General features: G+C 31.8%; 1 protein-coding gene across 1 annotated transcript; it reads left to right on the top strand.

Annotated features, from left to right (window-relative positions):
• Nucleotides 1–19,718: 19,718 nt before the first annotated feature.
• LOC105620764 (transmembrane emp24 domain-containing protein 7-like) lies at nucleotides 19,719–20,900 on the top strand. Its single transcript, XM_012202253.1, has 3 exons — nucleotides 19,719–19,874; nucleotides 20,361–20,606; nucleotides 20,673–20,900. The coding sequence occupies exons 1-3, from the start codon at nucleotides 19,719–19,721 to the stop codon at nucleotides 20,898–20,900; spliced, it is 630 nt and encodes a 209-aa protein (XP_012057643.1).
• Nucleotides 20,901–22,135: the final 1,235 nt, after the last annotated feature.

The following is a 22,135-nucleotide window of genomic DNA, read 5'->3' as shown; positions in this document are numbered from 1 at the left end:
ATATATATATTATATATATATTATATATTACTTAAGTTAGTTTAGTTTTACGTTACGTTACGTTAGTACGTAGTAGTAGTTACTATAGTATATATATATATATATATATATATATATATATATATATATATATATATATATATATATATATACGGACAGTGCAAATTTAAACACGTTCTTATGGAAACTGGATGGGAAACACTGGTGCAGTCCCAACAGTAAATGTCATAAAAAAAACATAATCTAGAGATAGATTTTCCCGATTTAAATATTTCCGCCGTTGATGATGCGCCGAAGATGCGCATGCGCGTTACATCCTAGAATGTCTGTATGATGGTTGACTTAAAGTCGACTTACAGTCGTCTTTAAAGTGGGATATTGTATGACTTAGAGACGTCTACAAGTCGTCTAAAATCGACTTATGGACGTCCATTTTTCAGACGTCTAGAAGTTATAGTCAACTCAGAGTCGACTTTGTACTGCTAGGGTACTGTGGCGAGGAGCAGCCTGATACTGAGCTGTTCTTCCGAGCCATTTTATATTACGCTTGTTGGAATGATGGCGGAAAAGAAGAGAATTGTGGATTGGGAGAGAGAGGTGGAGGAAATTAGTCGATCTTCAATAACTGGGAGAATGGTTTTCCATATTTTATGTTGTAGCCATTATCTTTATTTAGATTGTTAGGGTGTTTTTGTATCTCTTCCCTATATTTTCTTATAGCATTTTTGGCTACCAAGCTGCACTAACCTAGATTGAAATAATGATGTTTCGTGCTCTCCTATTGATAGAATGTGTAACTAATAACGAAACTACTCGAAACTCCTAACTCAAGTTGATGCAAACCCGGTCGGGCCAAAAACGCTATTAAAAAGTATGATGTAATGTTAGCTTTTGTAGTCATGAACTTTAACGCTTAATATCTCGGTTCGCGGGGCAGAGCAACATTTTTTTTGCCAGATTCTTTCATGCAAACCGCCTCGAATAAGCTTAATTTCATCAAACTCAGCGAGCAAGATATCAATCATGAAACTTTTTTCCTAGGATGAAAAGTGAAAAGTGAAAAATTTTTCCATTAACTTCAATAGTTAAAATTTTCACTTTTCACTTTCCATCTTAGGGATTGATAAGACACAATTCTTGAGTATTACCCAGATTCCCCATTCAAATGTTCCTAGAGTCCCAAAACATCGCTCCGATTCTACCGTCTCTTGAGCGCATTCGGTTTCCTCAGGATGCGATTGTAGCGCGATACGCAATATAGAAACTAATTAGGTAATTATAGGAACCGCGCAAACCATGTCGCTTATTTCTTTTCTTCTCTATTAGAGTGATGTCCCATGCAGCGGATTCACGTATTGCCAATCATAGAATCATTCTCTTAGATATGTTTGTAAATTTCGCAAACAGATCTAAGAGAATGATTCTGTGATTGGCGATACATAAATCATCAGCTTATACACGATCTGCATGGAACATCACCCTTAGGGTCATTCCACACAACTTGCACAGCCGCATAATTTGCATACGCATAAAAAAAATTATCCAATCATTTCTGTCATAAAGATAAACGTAAAATACGATTGGATGATTTTCTTTATGCATATATTTATGCGGCACGGGCCAGTTGTTGAATTTATGGATTCGACGTGCGTCATACAACATTTTACAACCAATCAGAAAGCAGAATTTTATTTCGTATCGACGAAGCAAAATCCTGTTTTCTGATTAGTTGCAGAGAGTCGTACGACGCATCCACGGCGGATCCAGTGTGAATCCAGCAAGTGATAAATTCATGTTACTAAGCATTTTTTAATAAAATTAATTGATTTAAATTCAATTATTAAGTAAATCCATTTAAAAAATAAGAGTATTGATAAAATGCATAGAAATAAGTTAATATATTTTTAAAAATTTATATTAAAATTTATTTGTTACTAGTCCGTGTCACTTATCGCGCTATATGTAAGGCCGGGTTCACTCCTTAACGGAAAAACGGAAAGCAGAAAAGAGGAAACCAATTAGAATTCGCGGAAAAACAGAAGCAGCAAACAAAATGTACCGTCTACTACTACTATTGCATAGAGTCCTATATATGAGAGAAGCGACATCGATATCGCGATTTCTAATTATTGTTACCTCTCTAATTAAAGCAGCCTTATATGTCCGCAGTGGAGAGCTGTTATACGTTTCCTTTCTACAGCTGAACTGGTACATACACATATCTAAAATAGAGAATAAATATTTAGTATTTGACAAAAGTGAGGAAAAAAATTTTAGAATAGTCCGGTAAGAAATCTATATTTCAATCGAAATATTAGTATAAAGAATAAAAAGATATATTTCAGTGTTTGTACACTTATTAGCTTAGGTTATAATATAAATATTATAAATAAACATATTATTATATAATAAACATATAATTTGATTTATATTATTTTATTAATCACTTCGTAGAACATATCTCATTCTTCATTTGTTCAATATCAGAAAGCATCACATTTAATTTATTTAAGTTTGCATCGTGCTCGTGTTTCAGACAGATGCTTTTGATTGTGAAGCTTCATCAATTTGGACTCTCAGTTGATCGAAAATTGATTTATTATTTGTAGTATTACAAAGAGTTTTTGCATTGATCTCTCGAATTTTTTGGTTGATTAAAGTCCTTTTTGCACTAAGAAAAATAGCTATGTCGGAAAAACTTAATAGAAAATATGATATTACTATTTTATAACAAATATACATATATATACATTTATAAATAAAATATGAAGTAATTAATGACAATTAATGTAAAACTAACCTGATCTACGTAATCCTTTATTTTCATCTGTGTATTTGTGAAATACTTCCTGGCAAAATAGAAACATAATCATGTTACAAAAATACATAACGTTATTGCAACAATGCATTCAATAAAATTATAAAACTAATGTATACAATATGCCATTTACTTTTTTATGTAACATTTTTAATTAATTATTTAATCGCTATATTATTCAACAAGAAAACACTAAAACATTAATACTTATTCCTCATCCTGACAGAGTTCATGATTCTTACAATAGAGTAAATAGTTTCATGAGAACTGATCAGCTGATTAACTGGAGCGGGCTAAATATGGCGGTGCTGAACATGTGTTAAAGATAGTGGGAGATGAATGTCGCTTCTCTCATATATAGGATTCTATTACTGCGAGTTTCAATTGGTTTCCGCTTTCCGCTTTTTTATCGAGATGTAAACCCAGCCTAATAGACAAGAAAAGAAGCAAGATTTGCGCAGTTTCTAGTTACCTAGTTAATTTCTGTACGGCGATATAATCCTCAGGTGACTTCTAGAAAGTAGAGCAAGCCTACTCTTCCAACTACCCAGCGACCTCTCATCGAGCGAGGAATCCGAATGCACCCCAGAATATAAAATCCGTCATCATCTATTAATCAGTGTCACATCCGCAATAACCTCATTTTTTTGTCCAATGACTATTTCCGAACAGACTCACTAACAGTACAGGCGGACATCTCTTGGAACATACCTGACACTTCTCTCACGTATCAACGGTGGCACGATCAATAGAAGAGGGTCTTAGGGACGCCCACGAAAAAAAACTTAAGAGAAATCGTAGAGTAGTAGTGCACGTCGTACAGAGACACGCGCGAACTTCAGTCCCCTTTCACTATCTGGCAAAATCGCCACTCTAATTTCTTTAAACGCTGCGTGCGAACGTAATACTAAGTCTGAACACGACTTTTTCGCATTTCAATTTCTAAATGAAAGAATTCCAATTCTAATTTTAAATCAAAAGCATTAATCCAATTTCTAAATCATAAATCCTAATTCGTAAGTTGTAATTTTTAATTAACTTAGAATTAAATCTGTCCTCGTGTAAAATTAGTGATTAAGGCATTAACTACGAATTATTATTAAATATACATTCAATTAATCTCATTTGAGTGCATTTCATGGACATCTTCATTCTCTTCGCTAATTCATCCTAATGCTAATAATAATATAACCGCTATCGAATATTAACAAAAGATGATTGCGTTATTGGTGCAACTCGAATCAGCAGTCAAATTTGTCTAGAAAGCAGTAGAAGCCTTAGTACATCGATCACTCTCTTTTCTGCTGGCATTTTGGGAATACAGATCATCCATCCGAGTATCTCAAGGTAATAACATTTTTTTTCACTTCACTAATTGAAACTCGTCGTAAATGAAGAGCATGTGCCCTATACTTCCACATTCGCACACCTTTATCGACGCTTGACTCTTATACTCGTATTCATAGTCAGGCTTTATATTTAAAACTTTCTTAAATTTATCTTTAGATACTCTACGAATTATTTCATTGGCTGTTGAGCATTTATCTAAAAATAAATTTAAGGAAGCCTTAAATACAAGATCTGACTATAAATATAGGCAATAAACTGCGATTTTTGGGAAATATCTAGGGCTATGTTTCAAAACTTCTCCGAGGAAAATTTGACTTGAAATATATAGTACACATAACGTATACTATAGCATATAAAATAAAATCTTTCTCGAAGAAGTTTTGGAATGTAGCCTAGATATATATATCTCTGAAATCGCAGAGATCAATCCTTATATCACGTAAGGTGTGTAGCGGTTGTTGCGTACCCATTTGTTTTATCAACATAAGGAGAATGGGATAATTAAATGCATTGAATGTTACATCTCGTTACCCATTCATGGAAAGGGAAATTATTCCGGAGTTTTACAACATTACGTCCATCTGGATTACTCCGAGCGGTTCAAGATTTGCCACGTGTGCTCTTTGATATTCGTTACACTTCGAAAGATTCTTAGTATATTTGGGAGGAACAGAACAATCGTGAAACGACTCAGAGTCAACAATGGACGTGTTCCTTTTTTACTGATAGTGCAACCATCATGACGCCACAATAGTGCACTGTCGCAGCCGTTCCAAACTTACTGTGTATTACCAGCACTACTATAATGTCATATTTTAGAACGATTTTGCAATAGATTGACAGTAGTGTAAACAGACATGGATAAACGTACTAAATTATAAATAAATTTTGAATGAAAACAGCAACGATAATTCTTCCAAAGAAGATGAACTAATTATGGGATCATCAATTCAAGCAGTTTGATCTCGTGTTAAAAACTGAACAATTAATGAATACATACATTCAGTTGTGGAATTTAAGAGTCATTTTCGATAAAATGAATGTATGTGCATCTTCTGCAGTTAAATATAATGTATATATTTTTTTATTTCCTGGATCGAATATTTCGATGCTTCTTTAAATAAGCTTTCATTGGCGACGCTACTGTAACTGCCTTACCCCGAAAGCCGTAGTAGGCAATATGATTATCATTTATGACGTCATTGAGGGAACTAGACACTGTCGCAGCACGCTAGAAATAGTGGAACAACTTTTCAGTACTGCCAGTACTGGTAGTGTATATCGGAACACATCCAATAATCGCTATATCTAGTGTTCGTATCTAGCCAATCGGCAAATTGGACAATATCAATCACAGCTTTTAATACCGGGAACCGTGAATTTTGTATCTCACTCATAGTCTTAAGTTAGATCGAAACTGAAGATTGATCGTATCTCCCTGAGACGTAACATCAGCTATTTTTAATAATTTAATGAATCTCATAATTGGCTGCCAGTCAAGATGCTTAGTACCGGTCGCGCTTTTCTGTGTATCGATCATGTAAGGGTGGAGTCCCACGCGTAATCGCGTAACTAAGCGATCCGCTGTTGTGGTTTCGCGTTTTACTAATTATTGATTGATTACGCGGTTATGCGATACGCGATAAATATATCTCATGGGATTCCACTATAACTTTTTCTCTAGAGCGAAAACGTGAAAAGTGAAAATTTTTATGTTTGTACAGTCAAGTGAGTGTCAATTATGTCTTTTTCCCTAAGGTGAAAATATAAAAAGTGAAAATTTTTTATATATATGTGTATATGCATACATAAAATTTTTCACTTTTTACGTTTTCACTCTAGAGAAAAAGTTACATGATCGATGATGCCCTGAATTAAAAGGCTGCAAGACTTTTTTTGGGTTTCGAAACACAGCCTACCATCAAGCGATTGATTTTTATTTGTCAATCCATAAATAAGAACCAATTACTCGATAAGCAAGCTGCGTTCCGAAATCCGAAAAAAAAGTGTTGCAATCTTTTTGTCCCTGACCACGGTGTAAGAATAATAGGTGATTCCTCTTGCTCATTTTTCCAGAAAAACTGTGACGAAATTGAGGCAATACAGACATGTAACATTAGAGAGAATAATGATCTGAAATCTAATGACCTTTGGAATCTCTTCAATCCACATCCGTTCAAGCGTTTCTTTTACGATTAAAATCTACAGCTTGTATCTTCTTCCACAATTTTCACGATTCTTCCTCATTATCCTATGATTGGTCAATCATGTGTATAAATAAATGTACTAATAAATAATAAAATTATTTATTATGTTGTCACTTACCTTAATCTTACTCCTGTCTCTTGAAATGCTTCGGGCAAAAATGTTTTATATATAATTATATATAATTATATATATTTATATTTTTTAAATGTATATATATAATTTTATATAATTATATATAAAACTTTTTTCCCGGGGTTTATGAGATATTATGTGCCTGCTGTTCAATCGCGGAGTTCCTTCAGGAAAATCACAGTGATTTTACATAAATGGAATCACCTATTATTTTTAAACCGTGTCCCTGACCATACAGCCGGTCACAGAAAGGTTGCAACTTATTTTTCGATGAGTTCGGAATGCAACTTGCTCACCGAGAGATTGATTCTTATATTCATAGTTTTTTTTTGAATATATGAAGAATGAGAATTACTTGTTCCTCATTTCATGTTTCATAAATTGCCTTGACCAAAAGAAGCCTTATTATTAGCTTCTTTTTCTCAAGGTAGGGTACGAATTTCTTTGAGAAAGAGATGTAGTCTTCATAACCAAACAAATCTTCAAATTTATTCGTCACACTGGTCTTTTTACTTTTGACAGCTTTTAATTTAAATCTGACGCATAATTATTTTTGATCGATAATTATTTTTGATAGCTTTTTTTCGGAGATAAATTCCTCTAAAAGCATTTTCTCCTTTTTCTTATAATAAGCATTATAGCGAATTCGATTGGAAGCACTGATGCATATTAAAGCCGTTGTACACTACATACGTTATATTTAAATTATTATCGTATTTGAATATAAAAATAAAATAATGCAAATATTTCGAATTATAAAATACATATTTTATCCAACAGTACAATAAAATGTATTGAATATTTCACAATTGAATCGATTTCTATGTTTATTTATAAACATATATTTACGTTATTTTGTGTATGTATGGCGGTTTTAATGCATCAGTGCGCAATAAGTGCGTCCAATCAAATTCGCTATTAGTTTCATTTTTGTTCATTATTGTTGCAAAATCTTAATCACGACCTTATTTAATCAACAATGCCTTTATAAACTTTATTATTTGTAATTCACGATATTAGATATGCATATACTATATATTATGATATGCTACCCTCAGTTACTAAAATCCCTAAAATATTCCTTCCTTCGGGAAGGCAAACTTGGGATCCGTTTATGAAACAAGAAAGCCTTGAAAATCGAGGAAGTCTTCATGGAGGCTTTCTCCATCTTTAATAAGATATGATTATGGGTGCGTTCCGTTTCTTGCATAAAGCGCATGAGTATTTAATCCATGGAGTGCAGAGTACATTCCGTTTCTCTAATACACTCCATGCGATTTTAATAACGGATTCACAGTGAATGCAGTGAACATAGACGACAATTTAAAATTGACTGAAATTACAAATGCATTCAATAATTACTGTTACATTTTCTTTTTTGACAAAAGAAAAAGATTTATATTTTTCGAGCAGCACTTACACTCTTATTCTACAGGAAAAGAAAAATAAAACATATTACCAAAATGTTCAAAAAGGATGTTTAATACTTATTTCTAAAATATTAGAAATTTAACAAAAATTTTATAGATTATTCTTACATATGTTTAGACATAACAAAATATAACAAAATCCGAAATCACATTCACTGTGAAGCAACTTGAAGTTATAAGAGTTTAAAATATAAGGATTTTGAGGTTAGATTTGAGATACTGTCACTGTCAAAAATTTTTCATTTTTTTCAAAAATAATTAACAATAGAAATTCAAAAGTACATTTCTGCATTTTAGTTATGAATAAATGATAAGATTCTGTATACAATCTTTATTATTTAAACCATATGAAAACAGCACATATTCGTCAAAATCAAATTTCAGGAACTTTTTGCTACAATTATACAAAACATTAAAGTCCGTTATTTTTTCTACCTATCTTATAAGAATATGACTAATGTAAACTTAATCTCTATCATAATCTATTTTATATTCAGGAATTTAAAACGATATGAAAAATAGCAGTAATATATCAATATATTAATTTTTCAGTATTATACAAATCAGGGACTAAAAACTGATATTCTATAGCGGTATATGCAAAACCGAGATCCAAATATCAGTATTGGATATTAAATATCGGTATTCAACCGAAATTTTCATAATATCAGTATACGCATAATTTTTCGGTAATATCAGAGTATTATACCGTATATATATATATATATATATATATATATATATGTATTATATAATATATATTATATATATGTATATATGAAATGTTATGAAATGTTATGAAATGTTAAATTAAAAAAATTTTTGGGTATTCTAAGCATTCTTCTTATCTTTAACCGTATCTTTAACTCTTACAGGTATGTAAATATGAAACTGGAAGTTACCAATAGATGGCCATAGCTGTCAATGTAGTTGCCGTTAGATGGCGCCATTGATGCCATTTCCTTGTTCTGACATCTGACAAAGATTTTCAACTCACAACAATACAAGTTTCATACAACAGTATAGTTTGTAATAGCGTTAAACATGTCGAATTTTGTGCCTGGAAACTACGATTTGCGGACAGCATTGATTTTTTGTTTGAAGAAAACTGCTGCAGAATCGCATCGAATGCTTGTCAAAGCTTACGGTGAGCATGCTCTTGGTAAATCACAGTGCTTTGATAAAAAAATTCAAAATTGGCGATTTTGACATGAGAAACGAAGAACGTGGAAAACCACCGAAAAAGTTTGAATACAGTGAAGCATTGTTGGATGAGGATGACGCTCAAATTCAACAACAACTCGCGGATCAATTGAATGTGACACGAGAAGCTGTCTCCATACATTTGAAATCCATTTGGAAAAGATCCAGAAGATGGGAAAATGGGTTCCACATGCACTGAATGAAAGACAGCAAGAAAACTGAAAAACCACTTGCGAAATGCTGCTCGCCAGGTAAAAGAAAGTCATTTCTCTATTTGTCGAATTGTGACTGGCGATGAAAAGTGGATATATTTTGAGAATCCTAAGCATAAAAGATCATGGGTAATTCCAGGCGAACTATCGACTGCAAGGCCAAATCACTATGGACGGAAGACAATGCTCTGTGTTTGGTGGGATCAGAAAGGTGTGATCTATTATGAGCTGCTAAAACCTGGCGAAACTATTAATACTGAACGCTACCGACAACAAATGATCAATTTGAATCAAGCTTTATGTGAAAAACGACCGAAATATCAAAAAAAGCAATACAAAGTGATTTTGCTTCATGATAATGCACCATCACACACAGCAAAACTGGTCAAAGAAACGATTGAGGCATTTGGTTGGGAAATACTTTCACATGTGGCTTACTTACCAGACTTGGCTCCGTCCGATTACCACTATTTGCATCGATGGGACATGCACTTGCTCAGCAGCGCTTCTTACGAAGATGTACGAAAATGGCTAGATGACTGGTTTGGCTGAAAAGAGCAACAATTTTTTTGGCGTGGCATCCACAAATTGTCAAATAGGTGGAAAAAATGTAGCCGATGGGCAATACTTCAAATAAAATATTTTTTATCATTTTCATGCATAAACGTGTATTTTTTATAAAAAAAATTCCGGTTTCATATTTACATACCCTATGTGATTTTGAGTACATTCGCCCCAGCCGAATCATCCATGATTTCAGTTTCGTGCTAAAATATGTTGAATGCATAAGCTACATGAACTGCCTCAGCTCGAGAGGTGATTCATGCGGTCTCATGCACCTGAAGAGGCGGGATTATGCAATTAGCGAGGTTGAATCATGCATACAGCGAGTATGCATGAAGAGAAACGGAACGAATTTCTATGCTACTGTGCATCATGCAAGAAACAGAACGCACCCTATGAATACAAGTGTTAAGCTGCTTCTTCAAGCAAGTAAAGAAAACTAGCATTTATTTCCGTCACAATTCGAATCCAGCATTGAAAAGCTAAAGCTATCGCCTCCTTTCTTTTCATGGAGTGAAATTTTGCTGGCAAAGTTATTCTCACTATACCGTGAATAAAAGAGCGTTGAACAAACAATTCAAAAAATTGACCAATGTTTCGAAAAATGCTTCGAAATATTTGGTCAATCAAATGGGCCATAGTCAGAATTGAGGGTGCTGTCTCATGTACGGAATTGGAACAGATTTCTTACTAGAAATGAGTTCACGAGCATTCCGTTCCGTAAGAAGTTTCTCTACTGTATCGGAACCACCAGAATCATGGCGAAATAGTATAGAGACGATATGGAATTAATGGAATGTCATGTTGATCGTAAGTTATGTCGATCCAGCTATTGATGATTAAGAATTTGACAACTTTAAAGAAGAAAATTAATAATAATTTTTATTTTTCAGTGACATAGGCCAATATTTATAGTCGATTCTTATTTCAAAATCGTTTAAGTAATGTTTTAAGACGCTAATGCAACCTGATCTGATTAATTCGTGACTTCTTAAAACCGTACTAAGACAGTCTTGAATATAAGATCTGACTATGAACCGATCATATTCTTGTTTTATATATACATTTAACTATAATGCCAGCAATTCTTTAAATAATTCCATTCTGAAGTAATTGAAGAATTTCTCATGATCGGTCGTTTACATTTCAAGAACTAGATTGTTACCTTATAGACATTCTCATTCTTTGTGTAAATATCTGTGTCTAGAATTTTCGTTTTCTTTATATTTCTGCTGTTGCAATAAAACGTTATGAGCGAAATAAAATTTTCGCACACTCTTCGGAACTGCACGCCAACTTGGTGCACGCCTACATTTCTTGTCTTTGACAATAATTTTAATATTAATATTAATTATATTAATATAAAACATTATTTCTTTATGTATCGTTGTAGATTTACAAAAAAAGATTCTGAATATTCGTTTCAATTTTTAGATTCAACCAATTCAGCTGAATATGCCATTCCGTTCCGTAAAAATTTTCTCTATCCGTCCCATATAGCTGGAATGCAACGGAATTTTGGTAATAAAATATATCTCACTCTTATAATTCAATATTTTTGAATATTCAAAGTAATGTTATAGGTAAGATAATTGCACATATTATGCATATTACTGCTTTAATCGCATTTAAATTAAGCAAATTACGATCGAGACGACATTCCGTCTGTTTTCATTCCGTTCCGACTACATGGAACGGGTAGAGAAATTTCTTACGGAATGGAATTGTAGTGAACTCAATTTTCTAATAAGAAATCCGTTCCGTTGTTCCGAATCCGTGTACATGGGACGGCAAACTTAGCGTTATTTCTCATAATTAAACAGTGTCGAACTTTGAACATTTATTTGCTTCATCTTTTTGGTGAAAATTGATGGAGAGAGGATAAAACACTAGCTTATACTTACTGCGAAATTGCATTTTTATAAATAATAAAGAACATACAGCACGACGACAGATGTTAAAACGAAAATAATATATTTATTATTATTATATTAGGTGTACAACTTTGCTTCCGCCGTTTTACTATAGATGACTTTAGCGGTAAGTGGTGGTCGAAATAAATAGATCATAGACGTCATACAATAAACTTGGGCATCTCTCAACATAACCCCATAGAAACATTAGTCGATTTGTGTCTGCATCATAAAGTTATTCTCGATTGAAAATGTCAATTTACGAACCAAATTCTCGTCATTTGCGGGAGATTTTAATTTTTTGCTTCAATATGAAGAAATCTGCGGCTGAGGCTCATCGAATGCTCTCAAATACTTATGGTGAGGCCGCTATTAGTGAAAGAACGTGTCGTGAGTGGTTTCAACGCTTCAAGAACGGTGATTTTGACGTCCAAGGTCATGCTCTGTATTTAATGGGACCAGCTCGGCGTAGTGTATTATGAACTGTTAAAACCGACTGAAACAATCACAGGCGATCGGTATCGAACGCAATTGATGCGTTTGAGCCGAGCATTGAAAGACAAACGGCCGCAATACACGAGAGACACGATAAAGTGATTTTGCAACATGACAATGCTCGACCCCATGTTGCGAAAGTGGTCAAGACATACATTGGAAACGTTCAAATGGGAAGTCCTATCCCACCCGCCGTATTCTCCAGACATTGCTCCTTCTGACTATCACTTGTTTCGATCAATGGCACACGGCCTGGCTGATCAGCACTTTCGATCTTATGAAGAAGTAAAAAATTGGATCGATTCGTGGATAGCCTCAAAAGATGACCAGTTTTTTCGCAAATCAATAAGATAGTAACAAATTCTTTTTCTTTCCAATCGCTTATGGTACGCGTTAATTGAGAAAGAAAGTCCAGAGAATGAAATTTACAAAAATATATATTAAAAAAGGAAAAAAAAGAAAAAATTTTTTTTATAATAACGCATTTGGCAACTAATATATTCCTTTTTTATGGAAGCAAAGAATGACTTCGTGTGAAAATACAGAATTTCCAGATTCTATTTAAAAAATTAAGGAAAAGAAAAACGCTTTTTAATAATTAAAATATTTTAGACAATACAATGATTAATTATGAAGGTCAATATAAATTCACATTAAAGCTCGCTTATCATGTATTTTTTAAATAAAAAGTCCTCGTAGATGTAACTTTGAATATTCCAATTTAAAAAATCTGAACAAATAGTAAGAATTACTGCTGACAAATTTTTTGGAAGATCATAGCTCGCAAATAGTATTTATATAGAATGAAGGAAAAAAGGTTAGTGAAGAGGGTAGTTCTATGTGTGGGTAGAGGAGATTTTTCCAATTGGTAAGTAAATTTCAGGAAAGCGTTCTGTGTCACTTTGTTTGTTTAAGCAATTATCTTGTCGTTTAATATGAATTATTTTGGAAATCCTTTTATAATAAGATTGTTTTGAATCAAGAATACTAACATTTTTTTCAATCAATTGTATGAGCATGATCAAGTTTGTGACGAGAAACAAAGAATTAGTAGATTTTTTAAATCATTCATGTATTCTTTTAAACGCGTCCTTAATTTTCTTTTTGTCTATCCTACATAAGAGTAATTGCAATCATGACAATTAATTTTATAAACAACATTAGAATGTTCTTCTCTTTTGATTTTGTCTTTGCCTGAAATAATGAAATTGTTCATACAATTCATTGGATTATAAGCTATATTGAAATCGAATTTTCTTGTAATAGATTTGAATTTTTCAGAAATTTTATAGAAATACGGAATGGTAAAATACTTTTTAACAATCCTGGAGAAATCCGAGTTGACAATATCTTTTTTTTTCCTCTCTGATGTTTTCAAAATTGCTTTTGGACAACAACGTCTTGTTAATTCGGAAGGATATCCATTATTTTGGAGAATATTGAAATATGAAGAAAGAAGAAATATGAAAAAGAATATTGAAATTACAATATATATATCGGACAGAGATTTATCAAGGTTTATCATCTCATGAACTCTCTAAAGTACATAAGGATGGTTATCCTTTAAGAATGATAGTTGCATAAACAGTCTTCTCTTCAATTTGTTCACCTTTCTAAAAGACATTATTGATAAAAGCAATAAAAAAATTTTAGTTATATTAAAAATAGTTTCGATCTCGTCAAAAAAATTAATGGTATGCCAAGAAAATTATCAAATTGTATCATTCGACCTCACTTCGATGTATTCGAACATTCCTAACGATCTAGCTTTAAAAAGTGTCTTGGAAAGATGGGACTCGATATGCAACATGATAATACCGTTCCACGAGTTTAAAATAGCAATTTAAATTATTCTAAAGTTTACTTTTTTTAAATTCAATAACGAAATTTATGAATATTCGGTCTGCCCTTGGGATCTCCTCTCTCTTCAATTTTAGCGGATTTGATGATACAAGATTTGGAATGCATTTTTAAAACATTAACAATACACGTTCCACTCTATTATCGCTATGTTGATGACATCATCATTGCAGCTCCTAACGAGCATATTAATTTTGTACTCTTTTATATCCATTCGAATTTTTACAACTATTAACAACAAGATCAAGGCGTTGTCCAAAAGCAATTTTGAAAACATTAGGGAGGAAAAAAAAGATATTGCCAACTCGAATTTCTCCATTGTTAAAAAGTATTTTATCATTCCGTTACCATTTCTATATAATCTCTAAAAAATTCAAATCTATTATAAGAAAATTCGATTTCAACATAGCTTATAAACCAATGAATTGTATGAACAATTTCATTAAAACAGGCAAAAACAAAATCAAAAAAGAAGAACATTCTAATGTTGTTTATAAAATTAATTATCATGATTGCAATTATTCTTATGTAGGACAGACAAAAAGAAAATTAAGGACGCGTTTAAAAGATACATAAATGATTTTAAAAATCTACTAATTCTTTGTCTCTCGTCACAAATTTGATCATACAATTGATTGGAAAAATGTTAGTGTTCTCGATTCAAAACAATCTTATTATAAAAGGATGGTCTCCGAAATGATCCATATTATAAACGACAATTGCTTAAACAAACAAAGTGACACAGAAACACAGAACGCTTTCCTAAAATTTACTTACCAATCATCGGAAAAATCCCCTCTATCCACACATAGAACTATCCTCTCCACTAACATTCTTTTTTTCCTTCACTCTATATAAATACTGTTCCCGAGTGATGATCTTCCAAAAAATTTGTCAACAGTAGTTCTTATCATTTGTTCAAATTTTTCTTGGTTTTTTTAAATTGGAATACTCAAAGTTACATCTGCGAGGATTTGTGTTTAAAAAATACGTGTACGGTAAACGAGCTTTAATGTGAATTTATATTGACCTTCATAATTAATTAATCATTATATTGTCAAAAATATTTTAATTATTAAAATTATTAAAATTATTAAAAAGCGTTTTTCTTTTTCTTAATTTTTTAAATAGAATCTGGAAATTCCGTATTCTCACAAGTCATTCTTTGTTTCCATAAAAAAGGAATCATAAACGGAACATACTACATGGGCTGAAAAGTCCCGGGATTTTTCAATACGTGGCGTCACTAGAAAATGAACATGATTCATTTCGAGAGATTTATCTGTCACTAGTTTATGTATGAATTTATGACATTTCGTTCATTCGTTTACAAGCTAGAGTCGTTAAGTGGCGCTACTTTCGTCTTCGTTCTGTACCATCACGATAACGTACCGTCACACACGTCCTTGAAAGCGATGGCCAAATTGGACCAATTACGATTCGAATTGGTTGCTCACCCACCATATTCTCCAGACTTGACCCTCAGCGACTATTATCTGTTCCCAAATCTCAAGTGATGGCTCCAGGGAAAGAGATTCACATCGAATGAGGAAGTTATCGTGGAAATCGAGGCGTATTTCGAAAGTTTGGACGTTTCGTACTACAGAAAGAGCATCGAAATGTTGGAAAATCACTACACCAAGTATATCGCCCTCGAAGGCAACTATGTTGAGGAATAAATATAATTTTGCCCAAAAAATACTTGTTTTCATTAAAAATCCCGGGACTTTTCAATCCATGTAGTATATTAATCGCCAGATGCGTTATTATAAAAAATATTTTTTCTTTTTTTCCCTTTTTTAATATATATTTTTGTAAATTTCATTCTCTGAACTTTCTTATTCAATTAATGCGTATCACAAGTAATAAGAAAGAAAAAGAATTTGTTATTATTTTATTGACTTGCGAGAATTTTTTTAATATTTTGCATTTTTTTTCTTTATCATCTTGATATTGTATTACACTTCTTTGAGACTGACGCGATTTTGCGTTCTTAATTAAAAAACTTGTAATTCTTTATTGTCATCTGTAGGTACTGATGATCGTCAAATCTTGACCGAAACGTCTATTTTCTTATATTGTATAATAAAATATAAAAAATATGTTATTTTCGTTTTAACATCTGTCGTTGTGGCTGTATGCTTCTTATTATTTATATTTATATTATTTATATTTATATTATTGAGCCACCTTCAAATATTTAAATTACACTTTTATTCATGAATCCATAAATAAGAACCAATCGCTCGGTAAATAGGCTGCATTCTGAAATCTATCAAAAAAAGTGTTGCAACCTTTCTGTTACCGCATGCACATACATACATAGGCCTAGTTTCGTCCGAAACGAATCAACTAGTCGAACATTCTCTTGTCATTCGACTGTAGGGGAATGCTCGACTGCAGCTAGTTGGTTCTTGCATTCTGACCCGGATTGAACTCTCGATATAAACTAGATCATATTATATATTAGGCGTAGTAAAAAGAAATCCATTATTTTTCCATTCAATTTCATGCAAAAATAATGGATTTCTTTTTACTACACCTAATAGGAAGCGTTGTAATGGTTGTAAAGTGAAGAGCACAGACTCTTACATAACGCATAATACATAAAGTATAAGAAATTCAACCAATCAAAGTTCTTTATTTCATGAAAAGAAAGAAAATGAAGAACTTTAATTGGTATATTTTCTCTCTACATTATATGTTATGCGCAAAAATTTGTGCTCCCTCCTTAACCATGTGCCATATGCCCTGGTAAAAATTTTTCTCATAATTTTTATACGAATTGGAACATTTTTCAGGAATACTCAGAAATATTCGGAAAGTTTATATCTTCTCTCATTTTTATATATCTCTCTCAATTTTTCATACAATTCTGAAACATTCTGAAATTTCTCATTCCATAATTTTTTAAAAAATATTTTTTAATTTTCTAGATTTTATAACATTTCATCAGAAATTATACTACTTAAAAAAAACTTACTTACTTAAAAAAAATCTTAAAAATCTTACAATATTTCATAATTTTTTATTACAATATTTAATTATTATTATGTTAATTACAATATTTCATAAACATCTCAGCAAACACGGAGTATAGCTGCAATATAATCTAAAAATAACACATAATATAACAGAATGTTATATTATAATAATAGTAATATAATATATATATATATATATTTTATATAGCTACGCGAAATAATTATTATATAACGTGTTACTTTCACAAATTGTACATCAGAAATATTCATCTCTACGCATAATATTTACTTCGCTTAAAAATATTAACATTAAAGTTATATTATATTTTCACACAAATGTGTTAATATTTTAAATAAATTTAGGGTATATCCACACAAACTTGCATAACCGTATAAATGTATGAATAAAAAAAATTATCCAATCATATTTTACATGCATCTTTATAGAAGAAATGTGATTGGATAATTTTCTTTGTGTATTTATGCAGTTATGCAAGTTTGTGTGGATATCCTTATCATACATAAAACGAAGTAAGTAAACATAGCTTAAAACAATTTACATTATCCAGCATAAGGTGGAAAGCATAGAAAATGTACCAATCAAAATCCTTTGTTTTCTTCCTTTCCATGAAATAAAGAATCTCTCTGATTGATTGGATTTCTTATGCCTCATATTATGCGTTATGCAAGAGTCTGTGCTCTCTGCTTAAAGATATCATATTGATTTATAAGATGCTGATCCAGCGGTCTTATGCAATAGGTGCATTCAGTACTACGATCGCTCACTGAGCGCTCAGTTTATAGTTCTGCTTATATATAGTTTATATGTCATTTTATGTATGTTATTTTATTGCTCTAATAAAGTATATATTAATAAAGATTACGTAACTATAATATAATTCATTATATAACAATTACATAATATTCGAATTATATTATATTATATTATAATCATATAACATTTCAGCATGTTATGCAACTATTTTGTATATTTTCTGTAATTATGCAAGAGTTATGTTTACTACAATGTTACATTTATTTTATATAAGTGTAATTTGCAGTGAGTGGGAAATTATTAATATTACATGTACGTTACATGTAATCAACATATTATATTACCTGTTACATTTCATTTTATTACAGCAATATAACATTTATGTAATTGCTGGAATATATGAAAAATTCTGAGAAAAGATGTAGATTTTCTAAGAAATGTTCCAATTCGTATAAAAAAATGAAAAAAATTATAAAATTATATAGAAATTCTGAAAAATTATTTAGAATACAGACTTCCGATTTTAATGAAATTAGGATCATTCGATGCATTTTTACTCGAAACGAAAGAATCTGTAAGAAAAAGTATTAGGTCGGCCTCGCGAACCGAGATATTAAACGTTAAAGTTAACGACTATTTAAGTTAGGAAATCTGTCATACTAATGAGACGCAACGCTATAAATATTTTAGCACTTTCGTAAGTGTTATAGCCACATATTCCGCTAAATTTGAAATAAGTAAAGTGTGTTATTATTGTAAACATAACAGAAAAGGATACGTACATAACAGAAGGAACGCAACAGAAAAATAACATTAAAGGGTTAAATAGCAATTCTTTAGAATACAATTCTCTGTTTAAAAACAAATTCTCTACTTTAAAAATGTTAGAAAAATCTAAATTTCAATTTAATTTATATAAAAAAGGTAATTGTTTTTTTGATATCATAATTTACAATCATAGTCTCTGCTTTACAAACATAAAATCTGTTCTTTAAAAATTATCCTACAAATTATCTTTTTATATAATTTTTATGTTTTTAAAGCAGAGAATTATATTCTAAAGAAATATTTTTTTACTCTTTACTGTTATTTTTCTGTTACATATCCTTTTTTGTTATGTTTACAACAATAGCGTACTTTGCTTGCTTCAAATTTAGCGGTGTGTGTGGCCACAATGTGCTTCATTTCGAGCAAAAACGCGCCGAATGAGTCTAATTCTATCAAAATCGAAGGAACAGTCCGTATTCTAAATAATTATTAATTATATGAAAAATTTTGAGAAAAATTTTCACTAAGGATAATCTGTAAGAATTGACTAATCACAGTTAAGTGTTCCCCTCTCATTCAATAATAAGAAGCGAACACTCGAAGGTGATTGATCAATTTATACAGATTATGGTATGATACGGCCTATGGTATACGATTACAGTCAGTATAAACATTCCCATGTACAAAATTTTTCATTTTTTACATTTTCGTCCTAGGGAAAAAGATACATAATCGATAAATCTCTAGCTACTTCCGTAACAAACCAAACGCGGTTACGTCGTGCGCAGTCGACACGAGTCGACATCCGGCCACGTTAAGATCGTTTGTCTGTGCTGTTTGCTTGAGATTATCGGCAGTCGAGCTGCCCGGTGTCGCTGAAAAAAAAGTGAAAGTGATTGCGCTCTTATGCCCGAATTTTCTCGAGGCTCAAAAGGATTTTAAATGCGCACAGATCAGTGACGAGACAGCCGCGTAAGCGTCGATAAATAAACGAAAAATAATAAGAATGGATTTCTGGTCGGTCTGGCTATTGTTTGCTTCGCTGTTTGGTGCACTCCTCCTCACGGATGGCGTCGAGCTAACCTTCGAACTGGCCGATAATGCCAAAGAGTGTTTTTATCAAGAAATCGAAAAGAATGTCTCATCTACGTTGGAGTTTCAGGTGCACAACGCTATCACATATCAATTTCCAATACGTTCTTATCACGCGTCACAATGACACGTCGCTATTATCGCTCATAGGTCATCCGAGGCCAGAGCTTGTGCAGTATGCCACATTTATCCATTTGTTTAGCTTTAAAGCTGAATGAAGCAAACGAGAAATAACACGAATAGAGAGTAAATAACGAATAACGCGATTAAAATTTTATTTTATTAATAGGTCTATTTTAGTTGCACTGTTCTTGTATTTTACATTTGAGAAAGAGAGGAGAGATAGTTAAAATAAATGCATGTTGCATGTGCAAGTTATTCCTTTTTAGAGAAATTTTATAGGAAGCGGTAATATTTTTATTGATAACTTTTCGCAACTTTCTTTCATCATTTTAGAAGTTATTTTATTGATTTGTAGATACTTTATGTACAAGTTGATTATTTTGTACTCTTTAAAGCAATTCATTTATGATAAACATGCTTTTATATTTTTCAGGTAGTTACAGGTGGTCAGTATGATGTAGATGTAACTTTAGAAGCCCCAAATAAAGAAATTATCTATAGTCAAGTAAAAACACAATTTGATTCACACTCCTTTATACCAACTATGTCAGGAATATATAAGGCTTGCTTTAGCAATGAGTTTTCTACATATTCGCATAAGCTAGTATATATGGATTTCCAAGTTGGCGACGAATTGCCACTTCCTGGTCTTGGAGAACATGTTACAGTCATGACTCAGGTAAATTATAAAAATAGATTTTTTACATAAATAGAAATTAATGATACTTGATGCGGGTTCTTTTAGATGGAATCTTCTGCTCAAGAAGTACACAAAAATCTAATCAGCATTTTGGACTATCAGACGCATCACCGCTTACGTGAAGCTCAGGGTCGCAAGCGCGCAGAAGAGCTCAATGAGCGAGTGCTCTGGTGGTCGGTTATGGAGACTGTTTGTATCCTGTTCATCGCTGTAGGACAAGTTTTCATCCTGAAAAACTTCTTCACGGATAGAAGTCCTTCCCAAAGTTATTAGTGTGATAAATAACAGAAAAAGAAAACTTATTTGCGATCGAATCGTTCTTGTGACGATGTCTTGTAATCACTGGTCAAAGTGCCATCGTAATACCTGCCGGTAATATTTCCCTGCAGCAGACCTTTTAATCACAAATTCTCTCTGACAATCGAGAAAGGATCACTTAATCTTCAGAAGAGAATTCAGTGATTAGAATCTATAGAATTGGTTAGAAACGCGGGGTGATTCAAATACATACTATGAACATGTGTAGTATTGTCACGAATATTAATTGAGGCTGAAAACTTTTTAACACGGGTGCTGATTCAATAGGAGCGATTAACAGGATGAATGTAAGTGAACATCTTACACTTTTCTTTTGATGGATACTCTGAAATTATACTAGCACAGAGATAGTACAATGGACATTGGAAGGACACTGATTTTTCTTATTGTGAATGTGTGACATAATAAATTAAAAATACTTATGTGTATATGTACTCGCCAAGCGATTAATTCCTATCTCTTGTTATTTCGGGCTTTCCTTTATTTATCTTAGGCATTAATTAGAGAAGTTAATTAAATAAATGCGATTGATTATTTACTTGTTTCTTTCAATTTAATGCTATTCTGAACGTTATCAATTATTTTTCATAATAATATAAGCATACTATATGCCATTACGCAGATGATACTTATGAGTGCATGTTCTCGTTATATGGCATATGATTTTTCGGCGTGTGTTATTTAATAAACGCATACGTAAATAAACAAAATAAATAAGATTATTAATATTTTGTCTGTCTAATTATGTTTTTAAAGTATTCCAGAAATTCAGATGCCATATTAATTACAGTTTGTTATAATATTTGAGAATCATTCTTATAATTCCAATGAATTTTTTAATCTACACAAGAAAATTTGCAAAAAATTAAAATTAAAATTCCCTACTGGGATAATTACCTACTACTTGTATATTATGATCCTAAGTTGTATATTATGAACCTTAGTAAATAAGATATACAAATATTATCGTTTTAAAAAGATGTTTAAAGATGATAATAAAAATTGTAAAATTGTAATTATTACTATGCAATGGAAATCAAATTATCACAGTTCGAAAAATATGTTATTTGAGATTGTGTAGAAATAAATCAATGTGTATGAAGATTTTAACATATGATAATTTTTAATGGATACTTGTACATTAAAATACACTGAAGTAAAGGTAAATTTTGCTAATTATGAATCACAAA

This window comes from Atta cephalotes (genome assembly GCF_000143395.1).
Source record: "Atta cephalotes unplaced genomic scaffold scaffold00029, whole genome shotgun sequence".
Classification (NCBI taxonomy): Eukaryota; Metazoa; Arthropoda; class Insecta; order Hymenoptera; family Formicidae; genus Atta; species Atta cephalotes.
The sequence above is the reverse complement of the archived record's forward strand: the minus strand, read 5'-3'. Positions and strand labels throughout refer to the sequence as shown.

What these genes read in the sequence shown, in the direction of transcription:
- LOC105620764 (XM_012202253.1), top strand. Translation starts at nt 19,719, where the DNA reads ATGGATTTCTGGTCGGTCTGGCTATTGTTTGCTTCGCTGTTTGGTGCA. An exon ending in CATCTACGTTGGAGTTTCAG is followed by an intron (nt 19,875 to 20,360) that starts GTGCACAACGCT and finishes TATATTTTTCAG; the next exon opens with GTAGTTACAGGTGGTCAGTA. An exon ending in ATGTTACAGTCATGACTCAG is followed by an intron (nt 20,607 to 20,672) that starts GTAAATTATAAA and finishes GGGTTCTTTTAG; the next exon opens with ATGGAATCTTCTGCTCAAGA.